At 38.6% G+C, this 21,048-nt stretch overlaps 1 protein-coding gene across 1 annotated transcript in view; it reads left to right on the top strand.

Annotated features, from left to right (window-relative positions):
* The first annotated feature begins 2,757 nt into the window (after window positions 1–2,757).
* Window positions 2,758–21,048, top strand: part of LOC135239885 (E3 ubiquitin-protein ligase ARK2C-like) — a 28,148-nt gene continuing 9,857 nt past the window's right edge. The window contains exons 1-2 of the mRNA XM_064308871.1: window positions 2,758–3,083; window positions 20,257–20,566. Of these exons, the coding sequence (XP_064164941.1) occupies window positions 3,023–3,083; window positions 20,257–20,566 (371 nt within the window). The 5' untranslated portion in view covers window positions 2,758–3,022. The remainder of the gene's footprint in view (window positions 3,084–20,256; window positions 20,567–21,048) is intronic.

The raw sequence follows: 21,048 nt of genomic DNA, 5'->3' as shown, positions 1-21,048 counted from the left end.
TGATATCACGTTTGTACACAACGGAGCAGAGGGCACAACGGCCATTTCAGGTCTCATTAACTGGGCCTCATTTCCAGCACCCTGCACTTTGGGGTGATGATGTGTGGCGCACTAGAGGTGTGAGGCCTTTTGTCCGGGTTTGTTTAAGCTCTGCACTGCGGGCGAATCGGAATGGAGTCCGTGGCCGTGTGCTGCGAGGGGGGGGGGGGTGCCCTGACACGGCGGACAGAGAGCGCAGAGATAAGCAGACTGCTCTTCCCTCCCCCCACTCTTTTGTGTTTGAGCGATGGCTCGACACACTGCTTTCCTGTCTGAGTGATGGAAATGAGCAGGGAGAGTGGCATATGGAGCTGAGCTCCAGCCTGATGCCTCAGCAGCCAAAACCAGCCCATCTGTTAGCATATCAGGCACTGCTGGGTTTATTATTGCGGAGGTTTAACATTGCGAAATACTCGCCTAGACATGCCCTGGTTCTGGATGGCTGCTGTTCCCGGAGGCGCATTTATGAGCGATTAATGACTCCATTTTATTAACCACGGCCGTAACTGAAGCAAGCTAACACCGTTTCCGTTTTGATGATCTTGATGATTGCAAGGGCTCTGGAGAAGGCAAAGGCCTGCACCCACTTTTGGTTACTTTTCTTAAAAATATAAAACCAAGAAAATTAATGTTATATAGGTGACTGATCAGTCAGAAACAATCATAGCATCAAATTGCATCACAGGTTAAGTAGTGGTGGAAGAGTGAGGCTTCATAATTCTTAGAACGGTCTGACATACATATCAGTGACTCAGTGACCAATGAAACATTGTTTTTTTTCTATGGTGAACAACTTATTTTGACCGTTTCACATGTCAGTCATTGACAGCATTTGGTAGCCCCACCCACTATGGGGTCCATGAACCTTCATTGTCTCATGACTCCTTCAGAGATGTTGTCATTTGATTTTATGAGTCCAGAAATCTATAGCACACACACACACACACACACACACACACACACAATATATATATATATATATATATATATATTGCTGCCATATGAATGAAGTGTTACTTATGCCCTTCATTGCTAAATATGAAACCAGTGAAGCAGGAAAGGCAGGGCATTCTACTAAATTGGTACGTCTGAGTCCTTGCACCTATATCCACCAAGCCTTGTCAATTTACCTTATATACCATAGGCTCAAGGCTGAGATAGTTATTAATTGAACTAATAATTAATATTTATTAATAAAATACATTTAAGAATCATATAATCTTTTTTAGTTATTTTTAATAACATTTATTTGAAATTACACATTCCAATAAGTTACTAAATATGGATTCCCATGCACTGTGGTATTGTGATACTTATTAAATAAATAAATAAATAAATAAATAAATAGTTCAAGCACTTTGATAACCAGCACAACTCCACTAACACTACTAATGTCAGTTTATATCATAACCATTATGCATCAGCTCAGGTAAGGTTGTGGGATTTATTCAGGCAATTATACTAGGGGATGATTAGATGCACAGATTAAGGGCAGATTAAGAATGTGGCCAGAATGACAGAGAGCCCCCTAATCTTTCTAGCAAATGTCATAGAATTTTTTATGACCATATTGATGTTGAGTTGGTCAGTACAACAAATTCACATCTCTTCTGAAAAGACTGCAGTGTCCTCATAACAACACAAAGACACTTTCCAACAAGAAAACCGGAAAACCAACAATTCCATAATGTGGTCTCAATTCACGTATTAACAAAGCACCATCAGGCATTTTTTTTTTTAAATTTAAAAATGTAAAACTGTTCTAAACCACACTTGGTAAGTAGCCTACATCGTGAAACCGGATTCAGTGTGCTTCTGTAGACTGGCACTGTTAAACTGGGCCAACATGACACATCAATTCTGATACTTTTTAAAGTATGAAAGCTGTTTAAATTACTGTTGCTTGTCTAGTGATCATAGGTTATTTCAAAATGTCTTTGACATAGTATGTAAAACAAAGAAGAGAAAATTGAGAGAAACTTTTGGGGAAATGTTTAGCAAACTAAATCAGATTTACAGAGCATACCAATTTTCTGTTTATGGATGATGGGTTAAGCTTTTTGTTTTTGCAGTTGTCTGACCTGACAGTGTTACACATTCATGAACATTAATATTTCAGCATCTGGCTGAGCTTTTGTTAGTCCATTATACAACTAAATGGATTAACACTTTTTCCAGAGTACTTTGCAAATATGCAGCTATCACAGAAATACACACAGTTGGAAAGTTTTCTGTCTACTCATCCTCAGATTAGATGTGGCCATTGCTTACCAGTGTTTGTTATGCTCATTATTATCAAAGATTTAGGTTAAAATTAATAAGCCAAATAACTGCAGCCAATGTACATCTGTCATTTTTTAAAAGTAAGGTGACCCAAAATGACCTTTTCTCATCTAAAACTGCTCAAGTGTTATCTATAATCGCAAAATGATATTTGTTTATTTCTAAACATTAAGTAAAATTATTTTTATGTATTTAAAACCAGAGGACATATCAATTTCTGGATTGCACATTAAACCTGAAATCCCTACATAAAGAAATATCTGTTTTGCCTAAAGTGTAATTATTCATTCAGCTATTTTCAATTATCTTATGTGTAACCGGTGCATCATATTTTGTCACATTCGTGTTTAATTAAGCAGAGTAGAGATGTGATTTTTTATTATTTTTTATTTTAAGAAACAGTATGTTCTTCTTAATGAAATGCACGCTCTGGTGTGATTTATTATAGGCGCAATTTGACAAAAGAAAGCCCCTTGTAGTGCACGTAAGTCCATCCACCTGATACGCTGTGTGATTGGATGCCTCACTGCCACAGGAAGCCAGTATGTTTGCATGGGTGCTCTGTGATTGGCTCATTCTCTCTTTGTCTACGAGGCAGCTGCAGAATCTGCTTCACATTTGAATGTATAGGGGATTGGAAGGGACCATTTCCATGGGCCATCTGTCTCACAGGCTGCAGCACTAACAAAAGGATCCCAGGATGGTTTTAGTGCATGTTGGATATCTGGTTCTTCCTGTTTTTGGCTCAGTAAGAAATAGAGGTATTGTTTATTTTTTTATTTATTCCTCACGATTACCTAGATATGCTGTCTTATTTATTAACCACAGAAGTAACTAGCCTGTTAGCTACGTTAGCTAACAAACTAAGCAATAATACGTTTGCACTGGGTACTAGCTAACTGGAGTGTATCAAAATATCAGAGACAAGCTGTCTATCATCTTCAGCTAGCTACTAGCTAATTGTTATCCTATGCGACAAGTTATTTGCATAGTGGATAGGCTGATTTGTATCTAGCTAATATTTTGGTGGTTGTTTAGCTAGATACTCGCATTAAGGTTTACGTCGCTACAGTTTTTGAAGCCTGGCAGCTAACGTTAACTAACTAATTAGCTAAGATAGCGAGCAGCTAAGTCGTTGAGCGTGTCACTCCTTACGATGTTAGAGTAGCTAGAAAGCTAGCCAGTACCTGAATTCTTCTCTAAGCAAAATAGTGGGCCTTGCTATTATGTACTTGTTATATTTGTCGTTATAATATTCATCTGGATAGTTTTGAACAAATTCACAACTACAAAATACATTGGATCGCAAGCTAAGTTTATGCATGCCCAGAATCGTAACGTAATTACACGATATAACTTAGCCTATCTAACGTTAGCTGGCTAACATTTCGAAGCAAAAATCGTTACAGCTAACAAAAAAAGAGATGGTATAGTGAACCTTCAGTTATTGAGTAATAAATTAGTAAATTCGATTTTTTTCTGATGTCGCCAGAGAACTCCTCGGTGTGCCTAAGATAGCTGGCTGGCAACTATGCAAAAAACACAATCGTATAATTGAAAAACAAATCCCAAAATTTACATGGGAACGACTTGGTTGTCATTGTTCAGGTCATCAGTGTAGCTGACATAAGTAAACAGAATTTGCAGAACACCAATAATTTTAATGCAGTATCTGCTGATTATGTAATAATAATATGACGTGCCTTTTTAAAAAGCATACAGTAGCACCAATGATTTCATTGTGCTTTTATTTCTGTTCTTTTTTCCTGTTTCATAGTATCGAGGCTGGCTCTACATTCTGCATTTATCAGATCTTTGTCCTCCCCTCCATTGTGTAGCTAATGATCATCTGCTGCTGTGTGGTGTGGCCTCTGCCTGTACTCTGCATTTAGCTGTATTGTGAATCCCTTCTTCCCCATTTCCTCTTTCCATCAGAAGACGACATTGGCATTAAAAAGAGAACTCACTCATACAGTTCCTCCTGTGTAACAGACTAAAAATAACACCAATAGAAACCTTTTTGTCTTTTTCTGTCAAGTTGCTGTATAGTTAACCCATTTGTAGCACTAGAAATTAAAACAAATGTCATTGTGTACCTCCCATCCAGTCTTAATAGAGTACATTATGCTGTAAATTCCTGTAAAGTGGATACATTTTGCCTCGATTCGATTATAGCCGTGCTTGATCGAACACACCTGATTTTCGTCTCCATTTCCCCTTTGAAGGTGCATTGTGCCAATATGACTTCACGATTTGGCCAAAAGTGGCGGTAATCGTAGCACTTAATTATACTGCATTAATTTGCATTAGCCTAAATTCGATGCAGCCGCGGTATTATCGATATTTGACTTTGGAACAAAGTGAGCTGTTTTGAAATCATTTTCGTCATTTGCCACCAAAACGATCTATTCACATTTCACAATGGTACACTGCACCTGTCTTAACGGTTAAACGGCCAGTCATAATCCTGTCCATGGTGTACAACCCTTTGTTCCCTTGAAATTGAATGAAGCTGCGTAGCTCGCTAGCTAAGATAATTGGCATGATAACACCTAAACAATTTGTCAATAATAATTATTTCCCTTGTGATTCATTGCTATGCAAATTTCCACCTATTTCCAAAGTACAAAATGCTATCCATTTCACAGGGATATGTTTATTTCCTGCACTGCTATAGAAATCCTCTCTTTTAGAATCAAAAATGTCTTTATTCTTTGGTTGTGGTTCTCTACCTTTTGTTCTTGTATTAGAAATTAATGCATGGTCATGTTTTTATTCTTTTGTTTTACATTGAATAGCAAATTCCAATGTAATCTTTCTGTAGAAAAGATGTACCCTGCTGTACTGTAATGTGCTGTAGCATACACATCTGCTCATTGGATGCCGCTTTTGTTCTGTTAACCCTATACGGAGCATGGTGGGCCTTGCCTTTGATCTTTTTTTGCATGGAATTATTATTACACAGTTCCACATACTAATATTTTCAATAAAGAATATAGTATTTTTTCCTAACCTTCAGTGTGCTTCTTGCTGATTTCCATTTATTGTCTTACCCCCCTGCTGTGACAAAGATAGACTATTTCCTCACATTTTCCATCATAAGGCCTGAATGAGCTAATATCTGCAGTCATTTCTGTGATAATTGTATGGAGGCACTTGAAGGTGCAGCACTTATCCCCGAGTTAAAATCCCAGGCTTAAAAAATATCTGCGTTTGAAGAAGCAAAGCTATTTGATTGGAAAAATCAGAACAAAGAGAAATGTGTTTAGTGAAGGCATCTGTTCATTGCCTCCCAGTCAATCCAAATTGCCATCTTGTCATTCCTTTCAGTAAACATCGGTGCTAGCTAGCCAAGCAGCCACTTCTGCTTCAACCATTGTGAATCTTTTGAGCCATCTCATCGTTTTTTTAATACATCCAGTTGTCCGAATTTTGGTTTATTTTGTATGGATGTTTTAAAGGGTATGTGCTTTGTGCCGAAACGCTACTTAAGTGCAATGTGTGATCATTGTATAAAGCAGAACATCCTTGCATGATCATTCCTGATGCTCATAAATTGGCTTCATTTTAAATTGCTTGGTTTTTGTAAAAAAAAAAAAAAAAGACTGCACCTTTAAGTCTCTCTAATTGACACAATCTGAACACTGATGAAAATGCAATGTAGAAGTTTGCCTATATCTGTACGTTTTAAATGTAGGATACCAGAATCATGGAATTTCACCAGTTTTTAGGATAGGTAGGGTTTTCTGAATGTTTATAGCAAAAATAAATAGGGATAAGGGTACCTGAACTGTTGACAAAATAACATTTTATCTAAAATCTTGAAATCTCACGATGGAGATACTGAACACGTCTAACAGGATACAGTCATTATTTTAAGCCATGCCAACATAGGCCCTGTTTACATTAGTTGTTTGGGTTAGTTTTTTTTCTTCTACTTGTTAATGATTAAAAAAGAAGTCTGGATGCCTGTAGGCCTATATTAAGCATCAACCTCAGTGTTTATTGTGTGTTTTTCGGCTTGGTAGCGTAAGGATTTCTGTTTGGTGGACTTTGTGCAATAGGAGTTCTTTGAGGGGAAGAGCAAAAAGGCAGGGCAGTTAAAATATTTAGGTCTGTTGATTTATTTGAAAATGATTTGAAGTTTACTCTTTGGCAACCCCTGAGAACAGTCTGTTGTTAGCTGTTTCCAGCTGAAAAGGCTTTTAATATTTTATTGTGAGAAATCTCACGTTTCCTTGCTGTCGTTTGGTCACTCATCTGTGAGTGTGTCTTTTTGTAGCTCAAAGTGATTACAGACAGCTGCACAGTTGTTCACATTAACAGTATTCATCATGGAACTGAATATTTAAAATTTCTTTGATTTGTGTGGCTATATTTAAGTTATTTTACAAAAAATATTTTCTTTGAGCTTATGAGCTTTCTGCAGACTATTGGCTCAGACTGACCTGAGAAGAACTGAAGATCAGAAACCTTAATTTTTTTAAACTATCAATGATCTATGTGCAATCTAGCAATTGTACTTGAAATTGTTGTAGGGATTCTTTTCAATCTTTTTAGACTAAATGTTCATTTGTTTGGTTCTCAGCTTTGCCCATTAATTTAACGCAACAGCCCTAAATAGATCCCAAAACGTTTTACAAGTAGCTTAGCTTGTCTGTTGTCTATAACAAATCTGAATCCTACAAACATTTTGTTTACCAGAAGGTGAACGAACAAGCTAGAAACCTAGTACAAAGTGGTACCACAAAAGAACCTTCAACTTAACTGTCAAGCTACATTGTATTGATTAATTAGGGCTGCATAGGTGTAACTGAGTATAATAACGAGTAGCCAATATACCTGCATTGGGATTAAAGGGACTTTGTGTTTCACACTTGTGTTCATTTGATATGTTTTGACAGCTGTGAAAATACATGTGACATGCATTTCAACATTTGAAGTTTGTTCTTATAAAGGGTAGGCCAATACTGCAGTTTTATGATTGGCTGAAGCATTGTGGTCACTGGACACATGCTTTATTCTTGTTGTAATTCTCTTGCATCATTTCTTTTATATTTTGGGGGAAAAAGGGTCAAACAAGTACAAATCTGTTATATCTGAAGAGAATCTTACTTAAAATGTGTTAATGAGTGGATTAACAAAAAATGCAAGATCGCAGGTAGTACAGTACTATTTAATTTCTTGCAAGGGTCTTACAATCAAGCTCGGGTTCTTTTTAATATTAATTAGGTAAAAAGTGAATTTGGCTAATGGGTACACCAGAGGCCAATTTGATTTGTTTTCTATATTGATGTGAGCACAGACAATTTAGGCAACATTCTTCAGTCTGCAAATAAATCAGACGAAACTGAAACTGGACCCCATTGTTGACCTCCATGTTGTCATTTCACAAAGATGTCTGTTGATTCATTTAACCTTTTCAAGGTTAGTCTTTCGATATTAAGCTTCAGTATTCAGAGTCTATTCTAGCTGCCCCCTCCCCCTCCCTGATCTGCACCTGTTAGAGACAATTAGTTTCTTAAATGGGTTTCTTCAGTTTTTACAGAATCTCAAGGTGGAATTTCTCACTTTTGTGAAGTGTTCATTCAAAACACTGGCAACATGACATTAGCTTTATGTTGAATTCCTTGTTGCAGAAAATGCCTCATAACCATATAAGAAAAAGTATTACAATTATTTGGATGCAATTATAATGAATTTCGTTGTCATTAAACATTTATGCTCAACATGAAATGTTCAAATTAATAGTTGATAACTAGTTGCCGTGAACTGAAAAGTGGTTTTACGGGGAGTCATTTCTTGAGCAGGAAGATATCTATATGTCCTGTACCATTTATAATTTTTCCTAAACCTAACTATCTATTATAAGGTATTTTGTCAAGTACAAGCTTTGGCTGAAAGGCTTAAATTAGCTTCAGTCTTTTGCTTCAGCGATGAGAAACCGTGTCAGTCCTGTCATACAATCGCAAATAAGCATTGTCTGCTCCCAGTTATTTTGCTTTTTCCCTGGGAGTTACAGACAACAGCAACATATGGAGCATGTACATTTTAAATTCAGGGTAGGCTAAATAAAGACTTTTCAGTATCATTGCATTTGTTAATTATTTTATATGCAATAATTTGTAAGACCCATTTAATCATCACAATTATTTGAAACATTAAATAAAAAATATCATTTAGGTTCTTTGCAGATCATGTTACACTGTTCAGCTGTCATTGTTGCCTCCATTTTGCATTTAAGATTTCCCCCAACTGGTAACTGTGCGCAGGAAAATGAGCCTGACTGACTGGGCTTTTCTTAGACGCTTCTTTCACAGCTCTGAGATTGGGGCAGTCAGGGGAGTCTATGGTGAGTCATTGTAGAGCTGTATCAATACGTTCAATTTTTTATTGCTATTATAATTTAATTTGATCTATTTTTTTTTTTTTTTTTTTTTTGCAAATGCATCGAACATTCAACATGAGATCTATAGAATAGAACAGTAACACTGCTTATCATTCTAAATGCACATCACATTTAGACTAAAACAACGTACACGATATGACCAAAAGTGTCTAGACACCCCTTGGTCTGGGATTGTTTTTCATGGTTAGGTCTAGGCTCCTTAGTTCCTGTGAAGGCAAATCTTAATGCAATGACATTCTAGACAATTCTGGCTTCCAACTTTGTGACAACAGTTTGGAGAAAGACTTTTCCTGTCCAACAGGACAATGCCCTCGGGTACACAGCAAAGTCCATATAAAAATGGTTTTGTCAAGATCAGTGTGGAATAACTTGACTGGCTTGCACAGAGCCCTGACTTAAGCCCTATCCAATGCCTTTTGGATCAATTGAAAAGCTAATTGCGAGCCAGGCCTAATTGACCAATCAGTGCCCAACCTCACTAATGCTCTTCTGACCCAATGGAAGCAAATCCCTGCAGCGATGCTCCAACATATAGTATAAAGCCTTCCAGAAGAATGGAAGTTGTTATAGCAGCAAAGGGTGGACCAACTCCATATTAATGCCCATCATTTTGAGATGTTGGATGCTTTTGGCCATGTAGTGTATTTATGGAGCCTCAGAACTGCAAACATGTAACCAAAAATGTAGTTTGGCAGAACTGGAGGAAAAGCAATGTGATGACCGCAGATGTTTTTAAGGAGATCAAAAAAGGACGACACGTTTCTCTTAAAAACATTTTGAACACAACTGATCCACAGCAATCTTCTGAGAGTCAAAGAATTGGGTTTTGATGGCCATTGAAGACCTGCTTTGTTGAGTATCCATTGTCTAAAAAATGAGTATTACCATCCTTTTATTTACTTTTGCGCATTGGACATTGAAAATAGGTTAGTCTGTCAGAGCATCAATCTTTACCTTCCTAATGGAAGCGACACCTGTTTGGCTCAATATGATGGTAAAATGTGCTTTGAGTTGAATGGTTTCTCCACATGAGCAGCTATATTCTTCTCCTAAAATGAAAGTTAAATCACTCATTCCACCATTTTTGGCAGAATGGTATAGCAGTAAAGTCTATATGCTTCATTAACTAGCTACCCATTCAGAGGAGACTCTTCTTCTCCCTCCTGGCTGAAGCAGCTCTGAATGGTTTCATGTTCCCAAATTGATACAGTCCTTAAATAAAGCGTTGATAAATTATGACAGGTGCTTGTATGATGAATTATACCGACCATAAAACTTTGAATGTACAGCTTGCGCATAAGAACAAGGTCACGTCTCCTTCCACCCAGCCATTTTTTGACACTGAACAGCGTAATTACATGCCACATTGTTATGCAGAATCGATAGCCCCCCAGTTCAGTCCTACGTTCACCTCTCTCACAAAGCCAGAGCCTCGGTGCGGAGGGAGAGGGAAGGATAGCCGAGCACAGCTGTGCGGCACCTCTGTTCGCATTTGTAACTTCACTGACAGTGCCGGGCATCTGCTGCTTCATAGTTGTGGCCAGGGGAGGTGCAACGTGCTGGGGAAGGTATGTGACGCATTCCAGCAACTACTCCGCTAGCGTCAGGATCCCCCTCCCCCCTCACTGTCTGAATGTCAGGCTGCACAAAACAAAGCCAAATGAAGCCATCCTGAGCTAAATGAGTAAGCTCTGTAATACGTTGTTGGTGTTATCAGATTCTGAAACCGTTATCTCCTTGTTACAGCAAGAGTTGTCCTAATGAAGGCCTTTGAAAGAGAATGTTGTTTAGGAATGGGCTTTTCAAATTAATCTTTTACATGGCTCCATCTTTTGAAGTTACTCATTTTCTGTCTCTTTTAGTCTTCTTGGTGTTTTGCAGATGGACTTATTTGATCTCTCTCTTAATGTCCCTGCAATACGATGCATTGCCAGTACAGTTTGTTTTAGTCTGGCTGCTATAGTTGTCCTGCAGGTAGGGGTTATTGTGTGGATTAAATACAGCAAATGCAGTACTTAACTCAGATCACTTGTTCATCAGATGCATGCTAACAGGAAAGGAACTAGTTGGATCAAAAGGCTGAATGCAGGCTTATATTTGATAATTTTATATGAGTGCAAGTGGAAACCGGGAAAAATGTTTTAGGCAAATGATACTTAGGAAAACTCAGTTTAACTCTTTTACATACACTTTTATATACTGCTGGTCAGAAATTATACACCTCCTTATTGTTGTCATAAAAATATTGCTTCTGCATTTGACCAATTAATTTCTCTAAAGCAGATTGAATAACACAACATAAAAATGCAAATCCTGTAGCTGAGCATTTAATATAAATTGTATATACTGAGTTTTGCAGGAATGTATTGTACTAAAAGCATTATGAAATGTACCATGTGGTTAGTTCTGCTGGATTGTCGGTTGTACACAGTGTAAAATGTTATAAGTAGAATAGAAATGTTTTGGAATACACCTGTACAGTGGAGTCAGTTCTGTAGCAGAACTGCGGTAAGTGTAGAATGGAGTTTTTAGTGCAATTGCAAAGTGCAATTCGTTTGGCAATGGTGAACTACCCTTAGTGTGTAGTAGTGCTAGTCCTGGTCAGTTCTATCTATGGCGAGTGTTAAAGTGTATTCAGTTACGTTGAAGTAAATAGGTGCTAATTGTGTAACAGCATGTTCGGTATGGTCTCTTGTGCAGGAGTGTGTAGTACATGGTACAACCCAACTAGCAGATTGTGGTGCTTAATTTTATGCTTAAGTTTGGCCAATAAACCCGATTCTGATTCTGATTCTGATTCTGGTATACAGAGAATCATACGGAGCTGTGAGGTCTATTAGAGACTGTGCTCGTGTTGCAGGGCAATGTATTCTGCAGTGCAGTGGGACACTATTGAAGTCAATACTGCCCGATGGAGAATGGGTTGGCCAGTGCTGCGGGAGGGCAGAGCATGGGCGCAGTGTGCGCTTCACGAGGCAAAACATATGCTGCGTTCCCAGCGGGGCTGATGGGAGGTGACCGGCGACGAGGGCCACTGACAGAGGGTCAGGGAGGGAGAGAGGCACGCTCAGAATCCGCCAGTGCAGGGGAGGGTGTGCGCAGGGCCACACCGGGCATGTCATTTCTCAGCTGAGCGCTGTTAGTTAATGAAATTCCACCTGCAGACAGTCTTTTACCTCCACACTGGAAACGCCGAAGGACCCGATTGGGTTGCCAGTACAGTCCAGGGGAGAGAGAGGATGTGGTGAAGAAAGGTCATGGGCTAAAATGGGGACCAGTAGCTGTAACCATGTCAGTAAAAGATGAGTGTCCATAACAGATAAGAATGATTTCTATTCATATTCACTATGCAAATGAAAACAGTGACAGTCAACTTTAGTTAACCCTTTGAAGAGTAGGTTTTGAGTCATCAAATTATAGGTAGATAATCTAAGAAATTCCATTGTTTCAATTACCAGTAGTGGTTGAAACACATTTGGTTTCGTTAAAATATTCTGAACCATATTTGATGATCTTATACCTTAAAGGGTTAAAACAAACATAATGAAAATGAACTGCCATGCATTCTAAAAAAAAAATATGCTCAATGGTAGCATTAATGCTTTTTGCAAACTGGCTACACCAAAAGTAATAATGTATTTGTATGTAGCACTGTGTTTCCATTTCAAACAAAAATGTAGTTTGATAAACTACAGTATCTGCGCAATATATAGCGTAAACTCATTCTCATACAGACATGTGGGGAATGTGCATAATTTATGGTAGGTCTTTGGCAGCAGTTTACTACCAGTGCAGTTTATTGGCTTCAATTTTCTCTCTCCATATATTAGGTTGGATTGCAACTATTCATCCAACTGAAGACCCAGACAAAAGTTAAAACCCACAGCAAACACAACTTCCCTGTGTATCACCAGTGTGATCGGAATTTGCTCATGAGATAAAGGGAGTCTGAAATAGCAGAGCTTGCCTGTCATGATAACTGAATCTTCTGCATTTACGTCTTTCATTCCAGAAGCAATACCTCCAGAACACAATTGGAGGTGCTCATGAAAAACAATTTTACATATACAATTCATGGACATTAAAAGTGTCAATTCCTCAGAACAGCTTTACGGTGACTTTTAAACATTTCAGAATTTGACTGAATTTCTTAAAGTTGTGGGTCAGTAGCTGTAGAAAAATTGTATTTAAACAGAATTCCTCTGGTACTGGCTCAGGAGAATTAAACTGGTATTATACTGTGCCAGCTTGAACTGCTTACTGACAGTTATGAAACAGCAGGAATATATGTGTGAACGAGAACAAGGCGTCCTGGAATGAAAGAGGGAAGACAGTCTCTGCATATCCGCTGTTCACAAGAGGAACGCATCAGTAGCTGCAATGCTTTTCGAACAAAGCAAGATATAACACATTATCATCCTCACTGATCCTTTACACACACACCTTGTCATTTAACAAATATACAAGCATATGCACATCACAAATGATAACCTGTAGAGAAGATAGCCTTGACTTCTTATGTGATGTGGTTGAAAAAAGCACCATGGCTGAGCCGGAGAGTTAAGAGACAAGAATGTGGATTCATTAAATATTTAGAGTGTATCTCTTATCAAAAGGAGAGTTGTATTACATTTGCATCTGATTTATTCATTATTAACACATTTCCTCCTTGTACAGGGAGGTAGTGCATTTTATTCTGGTCTAACGACAAATTATAGCCCCCCATTTCATTTTCTGCTTCAGTGATACTGACTGCTATCTAATATGTGAAAATAATGACTTGAATTAAATTAAGAGGCCTAAGACCTTGGATGTTTAACACTGTACATGGAGGTTTGATGAGGTACATTGACTTACATGTTGAAAACCTAGTAATTAAAGAAGTTAAATCCAATGTAATTTTTTCCTTACAACAGAAATAAGGTGGCTAATGACCATTCAGCGCAACTTTTGCTTTACATATGATATTGCTTTACTGTCATTTTATCAGTTGAAAATAAAATAAATAATATTGCAAATATTTATCAAAAAATTTAAAATAATGGCAATGATAGCAATTAAAAATGACAGCATGACAAATCCATTCATTCCTCATATTAACACGCAATTATTTTAGCTATGAATCTCAAAGGCTGTTCTCCTGCTGTAAACTTGCAGAAATGTAAATATGCAATTAAGATGCATCCATTATTGTCCCCTCTGTCTGGTCCATGTGATTATAAAATAGGTCATATGGCATAATTATTTCCGATACTCTTCAAATTCCACTCATGTTGAATTAGGGATGGAAGAAATATCTCATATTCATTAAACGTTTTCCCAAAATATTTTATTTCCTTCTGCAGCAGCTCCTCAAATATTTAATAAATCTGCTGCTTAAATTAGGAGCCAGACGCTTAGCATCATTTTTGGGATCAGTTGGCCTTTTTTGTTGGCAAGCTCACTATCCTATCGGTCACTATTTCTCTTTTTTTATGTTTGAGGAAAATCTTGAATTAATTTACCTCCCAGTTTGCCTGTGCTCTCTTATCTAAATCCACAGACAGGTTGAGGTAATGTGTTAGTGTAATGGGAATATGGCACAGCTGTGTCTTCCTGTTGCCTTATTTGGTGCCCTCTGGGAGTTTTGTGACTGAGACGAGCAATGCATTGGAATGGAAGTCAAGGAAGTTCTGTCTCCCAGCGGAGTGAAACAGAGCTGAAGTGATGCCAGAAAGCAAGAGCAGAGAAATACTGCAGGGTCCTGGCTACACCTGCATGACTTAAAACGCACCTGTTGCTATTTCACTCATTACACTAATGAGCATTTATTTACTGTACACGTTGTTAGTGCTGTGGAATGGCATTATAATTCTATAGGGGTTCCACAAGGTGGAAGCAAGCATAATCTCAAACTTAGTTTGTCGTCTGTGCATGTCAAATTAAGTTTAGGGTTTTGCAAAATACTTAGTGCTTTCAAGGATTTTTAAACAAACGGCATATCCAGTAATAAAATAAAATAAAAATAAACAAACAAAATAGAAACAAGATGTTTCTTATTGTCCTATTTCCCTCAATTGCAGCAACAGTTACAAGTATTTAGATGTTATATTATGAATGAAGAAGTGTTTTGTGTCATGTAATGATGAAGATGTGTCCCTGAATGGAGTTCAGATGACACGTTTGTAATCCGACTGCCTATATTTAATAGCCAATGATTTTATTTTACAACCAATGTTTGACCTTGGCTACAATGGCAGTGAAACCTTTACTTACATTGCATAATAAAAAGTGGCCTAGTGTGCAATGCGTTTTATAAAGATAACTGAAAGGCACCGAAGTAGAGTTTGCTTTGCTTATTGATACTGCGCTCTGTTCAATGTTTCTCCTTTATTATCAAATTAGATGGCAATTGGTGGATATTTTACACTCACATTATTCGTCTTTCATTTTTGTGCTCTGCCAGAATATGGTAGTTTTATTCACTTATTCTTAGATTAATTAGTTATCTATTTCTAAACAAGCTGAGCTCAAATGCTGGTACTGTCAAGTTCTATCCGCTTATGCTATGGGTCTAAACAATATGCAAACAAAATTGATATTAAGAAAGCCTAATATGTAACATACATGGAATTAAGCCTATATCGGCCCATTATATTTTTTTTCTGTTTGTTTATGAACAGAGGAAATGCAATGCAGTGTTTTATTAGGTAGTTAGTTTTAAAGAATTGCAAGTCTATCTTCCTCTTTAAAAGTTATTTTTATCATCGCACTCCCTGCTTGTCTGGCCTGCCTGGCTGACAAACAAGAATCTCCGTACTGTTCCATGGCTGGCTTTATTACCAACAAACCACAGTGTGCTATGTCATGTGATCAAGCCATAATAATGTGTATTAGTCACATAAAATGCGACTAATACATGGAGAAGAAATAAGTCTTTTTGTGTAATAACCATTTAACATGAGGATTTCCTGTCTGAATTTTGCTTAAATTAGTTTATGTGATCATTCCATAGTGTAATCTGGCTCTATGGTCAATGGATTTGAATTTTATAAAATCATTCATATGTGTATTTTTTTTCCTTTATCTGCATTGCTGTGACACCCCCATCTGAGTCAAGATAACATCGATATCATTTCAAATTCTCACTTGCAGATTTTCCTCTCCAATACCTCCCGTCCCATGGAGACAGTTCCCATGGAGACACTTTAAAAGCATTTCAGTATATTTATTGATTGTAAATAATTGACAAAATGCATCTAATATATACCATGTGACAATATGCAAGAACAAGCCTTTGGAATCATGTAAAATTATATAAATCTGCTGCTTCATAAATGAAAATATCTATCCTCGTGAATCTCGGCAGTTATTTAATCCCCTACATCCAGTTTGAGTGACAGCAGAAAAACAATCATAAATAAAAGCCTGGGCCAAACACTGGGCCAGCTTAACTGTGGCTGTCAAAAAGGCTGAGGGCCATCGTGACCCTTGATGACAAAACACAAATAGCGCAGAGCTTGGCTGTCACTCTGTGCAAGGTGAACCCTTCTGTGCATTGATATACTATAGGTGTGTAATATGGGGTGTGGTCGACTGCTAGAAGAAATACAAGGTTTCATACAAAATGGCTACCCTGTGGCCCTACAACTGGTTGAAATTGCTTGAATCATAATTAATTTAATTATAATTTATGTTAAGGACCATGCTTTAAGGACTCATATGTTGGTGTGATGGCAGTGGCTACAAATTTCAATGAACATCTGACTTCTCATCTACATCTACACGGGGACTCCCATAGTTTGAAATGCAGTATATAGAGGATCAATAAGACTACCATGATGGACTACATGAGATTAATCATTATATGTCTATATTGGATAGCGATGCACATGAAATGACAAATGCATTGGCAAGCTGTCACATTCTTGTCTGATACAACTACAGAGGTAAAACAACAGTTTCTGCTGAATTTTAAGCTGACTGCATGCATCGAGGCAACTCTCTCGCTCTTTGTGTGTGTGTGTGTGTGAGAGAGAGAGAGAGAGAGAGAGAGAGAGAATTAACCAGATTTATTCTGACATATTTACTCGACTAGATGTGGTGATTTTGACACCATGATGATCCAATGGGCTCACCTTATAATTATTATATTTTTTTATTGAAATGTTGCCAATGAACCTAACGAACATATGAATTGAGATGGACAGCCAATGGGAATTCTGAAATGCTGCTAAATGAATCAGTGAAGTGGTCAGCAACAGATATAATTCAGACGAACTTCAGATCAGCTCAAATCAGAAGAAAATTGTCACTTTAAACTGAGACATTGCCACAATGCATAATTCAAGTAAATCACAGTTATCTGTAGACTGAGAGACTAAATGCATCTAGAGTCAAGCAATCAACATGTTTGCTTCTAATTATACACAATGCTGAATGGTCCCAAGTAGTAGTTGTCAATAGGTAGCTTGTAATTTCTTCAAATCCTTGAGTGAATATGTCTCTTTTTAAGAATTTCTTTTTTAGTTTGGTCTCAATGAAGTCGTGCCATTTGTGTGCTCTCTCTGTTGAGAGAACAGAAGCCAGAAGCACTGGTTTGATTGGATTTGCCTGAAAACGGACCAAGTGTTTAGGAATACATAAAACAGCCGTGCATGCCTTTCTGTAAATACTTGTTCTGAGGGGCCAGCAGAGCAATGTGTTCAAGGTCACCAATCAGTATTGTTATTCGGACCAAATTTTACATGTCGCAACTCTGTGTATGGGCCAGAGAGTAAAGAGGTAGTTTGGCCAGCATACCCTAGGTTTGAAGGGTGAATAAAAATGAATCGTTTCCTTTGAACAAAAATGATTTATCTAGTATAATAGATTTTTTTTTTAATTATATAATAGGTATTAACCCAGCATTGTAGACAACATGTACAATGTGTAACATAGAAAAATCTTGATCGTCAAATGTACCCCTGGCCTGGACATTGCAGTAAACTCATCTAATCCTAGACTCATCCTACTGGCACACATTCCTAAAGCAGTATAACCAGACCAGCCAGCCCTTTGGCTTCAGTCTAGCTCCAGCATTTTTGATTTGTGTCGCAGTGCTGTGTGGCGTTTCTGACGCTGTGAGCACAAACAGCTGAAGAGCTCAGATGAGTGCTGATAGAGAAGCTGCTCATTTCTCCTCGGCTCCTGGCAGTAATAGCTATTGATTGTTTGACAAGGGCTGTGTGCTGTATTGCTGAATAGGCACATTAAATGAAGCTTTACCCTTCAATTACCCAGAGTTTCCAGAGATGTGTCTGGGGGAAGGAGGAGGGCTTGGGGAAATGAAATGGGGGCAGGGACTGCAAACTGACTCTATGATTATTTGCAACGCTTCATTCCAAAATCATCACCAAATTTGCCTTTATTTTGACCTTGTGCAGTACTCTCAAATAATGGAAATGTATTATACATTTCCTAATTTATAGGGAAATTAATAAGATACCAGAAATAATACAACTGCAAAGCCAACCATCCCAGACTTAAATGCTTCGCATTCACTCTCCTTTATGAGGGAGTTATATTCAATAGAGTTCCTATGAAGCCGTCTATGGATTTATATGAGAGAAGCCTCATTAAATCATTGAGTGTAATTGATTGTGCGTAACGGGATGTCTGTGACCTTAATTTCAAGACCTTTGTGTGTGCGTGCGTGTGTGTGCATGTGTGTGTGCGTGAGAGAGAGAGAGACAGAGAGAGAGAGAGAGAGAGAGCATTCTTCCGCAGTAAATATCAACACTGAGCTGTTATCATCCGTTTTGTTAGCTCTGGGGTGGGACTGGAGGTTTATGTGTCGAGTCAATGTTTACTCTTCGTTTGTGAAATCCCCCATTGCAGACGTAGAGTACCAAAAAAAAAAAAACAACCCCAAACAGAAAACATGTTGACACTCTGCATCCACAGTGTGTATATATTAAACAATACATCCTCAAAAAGAACTCCAACTCCAACAAATGACCTTTTCCCTTCCAATGAAGTGCTGTGCAGGCTTTTAAAAAATAATAGAAAATGTAGCTTCATTTTCAGGCAAATTCTGGCAGTGTTACAATGCAGAATAGCGTACTGGTTTGTATTCATTTGTATTAATTTATTACACCGAGATATTTGACTCTCAAACATGACAGGATGTCAGACAAAGCATTTGGCAAGGCCACTGAGCACCTCTCGTCCAATGAACATCAAATATAAAAGCACCGTGAGTCACAAAGACTAAAGGACTCCCCTATATGTCAAGCAAAACCTCCATCCCCTGCAGCTTCCATCTCAGTCCTTTGAATTATCTTCCATTGTTCCGCTCTGCTAGCACCGTTTAGATACACAATAACAAGACCAGGTCAAAACCTAGTATATGGCTGGACCGGTCACAGACATTCGCGTTTGTAGGGCTGGCCCCGCTGTTGCGGTCCAGTCAAAAATAACAGCAGGTACAGATGCTGTTTTTCTTAGGTTCCGTGAAAGAGATGATACCCTCTTAAAACAGCAGGATTAGCTATCAGTAACTAATGGGAGATATTGATCAGAGTGACAGCACTTATAATGAGAGAGGGACCCACAGCTATGCCGGATAAACCCAAGGCTCATAAAGGCTTTGACTGCAGTGCTCTTGGGGACTGCCATATAGAGGCAAACATCTTTCTTTGAACTGCAGCGCTTTTGAGGTAAATGCATTAAATCTGTTGTATGTGAAACTGGAAAGAAATTATGCTTGTCCTCACTAATGGAAGGGTGGCCTGGTCAACAGCTCTTCAGGTTGACCAGGCTGCTCTTCCAATCTGAATTTCAGAGAGAAAAAAGCATAATCTGATCTTCCTATGTTCAGCCACATATTGTCTCCTGATCACTTTCTTAAATTGTGTTAAACGTAGCCGCAACTTGTCTGTCAGCACAAAACACGTAGTATTCATGACACGTTCAGTGCTGTTATGCGTCTACCCAAAAATACATTTGCCACACATCTTGGAGACACACACCGGTGTCAATCTGCAGATTTAAGGCTGTGCTCGCGGGGGTGCAGGCAGCTTCTCCAGACCGCTGGTCAGCTGCTCCTGCACATCCATCCCGTCAACTCGGCTAGCTTTAAATACACACCGAGTGGCACATAGCATGATGGTGTCCACTCCTGAGGTTTCTGATTCCTGTAGAGGTGAGAAGCTGACACCAGGGCCTGAATGTGGCACACAGACAGTGGCAGTCAGCACACAGACTGCAGTGCATGCATATAAATACCATGTATCATACCGAGCATATATGAACATAAGTACACTGCACATATGGGTATTAATAGAAACCATGAGTGTAAATATGCAGCACAGTGAGTGCATTGGGATGCTATAGCTTACTAAAAAAATATCTGTTTAATGGTCAGAAAATGACAGGGGGGTCACAGTTGTACTGGGTGCAGGTTAAGACATATATCTGGTTAAAATAAACAGAAGGATAAGAGTAGTTTAACATTTATGGTGCTATACCTCACATAGTTTAACTGTTTTTGTTCATTGTTCTAGGGGCCCATTTCAACAGGCATCAGCACAGCCATGCTACCTCCTGCCGGCACCTCCACCTGGGCCCCCAGGCCCAGATGTCACCTGACTTCCCTCTCCCCCACCCGGGCCAGCCCCAGCCCGGCATGACCGCCCACCTGCCCCCCGCGCACCAGCATGCCACGCAGCTCCATCAGCCCCTCGCACCCCTGCCCACCCCGCAGTTCCAGGATGTCCCAGGACCCCCTTTCCTACCTCAGGCCTTACACCAGCAATACCTCATCCAGCAGCAGCTCCTGGAGGCCCAACACCGGCGGATTCTTCCACACTCCAGGTACTGGCAGGCTCTGCTTTCGCCCAAAACCATAACACAACATTTAGAAACCACTCAATAAATGCAGAAATGATTTCCACTGGAATATTTGAAAATAATAAGTGATATAATGAGGTTTCTTACAGCTGTATAATATGTTGAGGTGTTGAATGAACATGGGCTTGGACTCAACCAACATTTCCCCTTAACTCTAACAGTTAAAAAAGTTATCTCTTCATGTGTTTGCAAATCTACAACTTAACACTTGAATTTATTCGTTAACAAATGTCGACTGAACCTTGAACAGTGCCTAATCTGTGTAGAGTTGCACCATTCATAACAAACCACCCTACAGTGCTCCACCCAGCCAAAATGAAAGCTCTTGTGATATGGACTATATGTAACTATGTAACCAAATGTAATATGTCACTTTTTCCAGAAAAAAAAAAAACATTAGCAGCAGATGAATAAATAATACTAAAAGTACACAAATAATATTCAGT

This window comes from Anguilla rostrata, chromosome 14 (assembly GCF_018555375.3).
Source record: "Anguilla rostrata isolate EN2019 chromosome 14, ASM1855537v3, whole genome shotgun sequence".
Lineage (NCBI taxonomy): Eukaryota > Metazoa > Chordata > Actinopteri > Anguilliformes > Anguillidae > Anguilla > Anguilla rostrata.
This window is presented reverse-complemented; position numbering and strand designations above follow the sequence as displayed.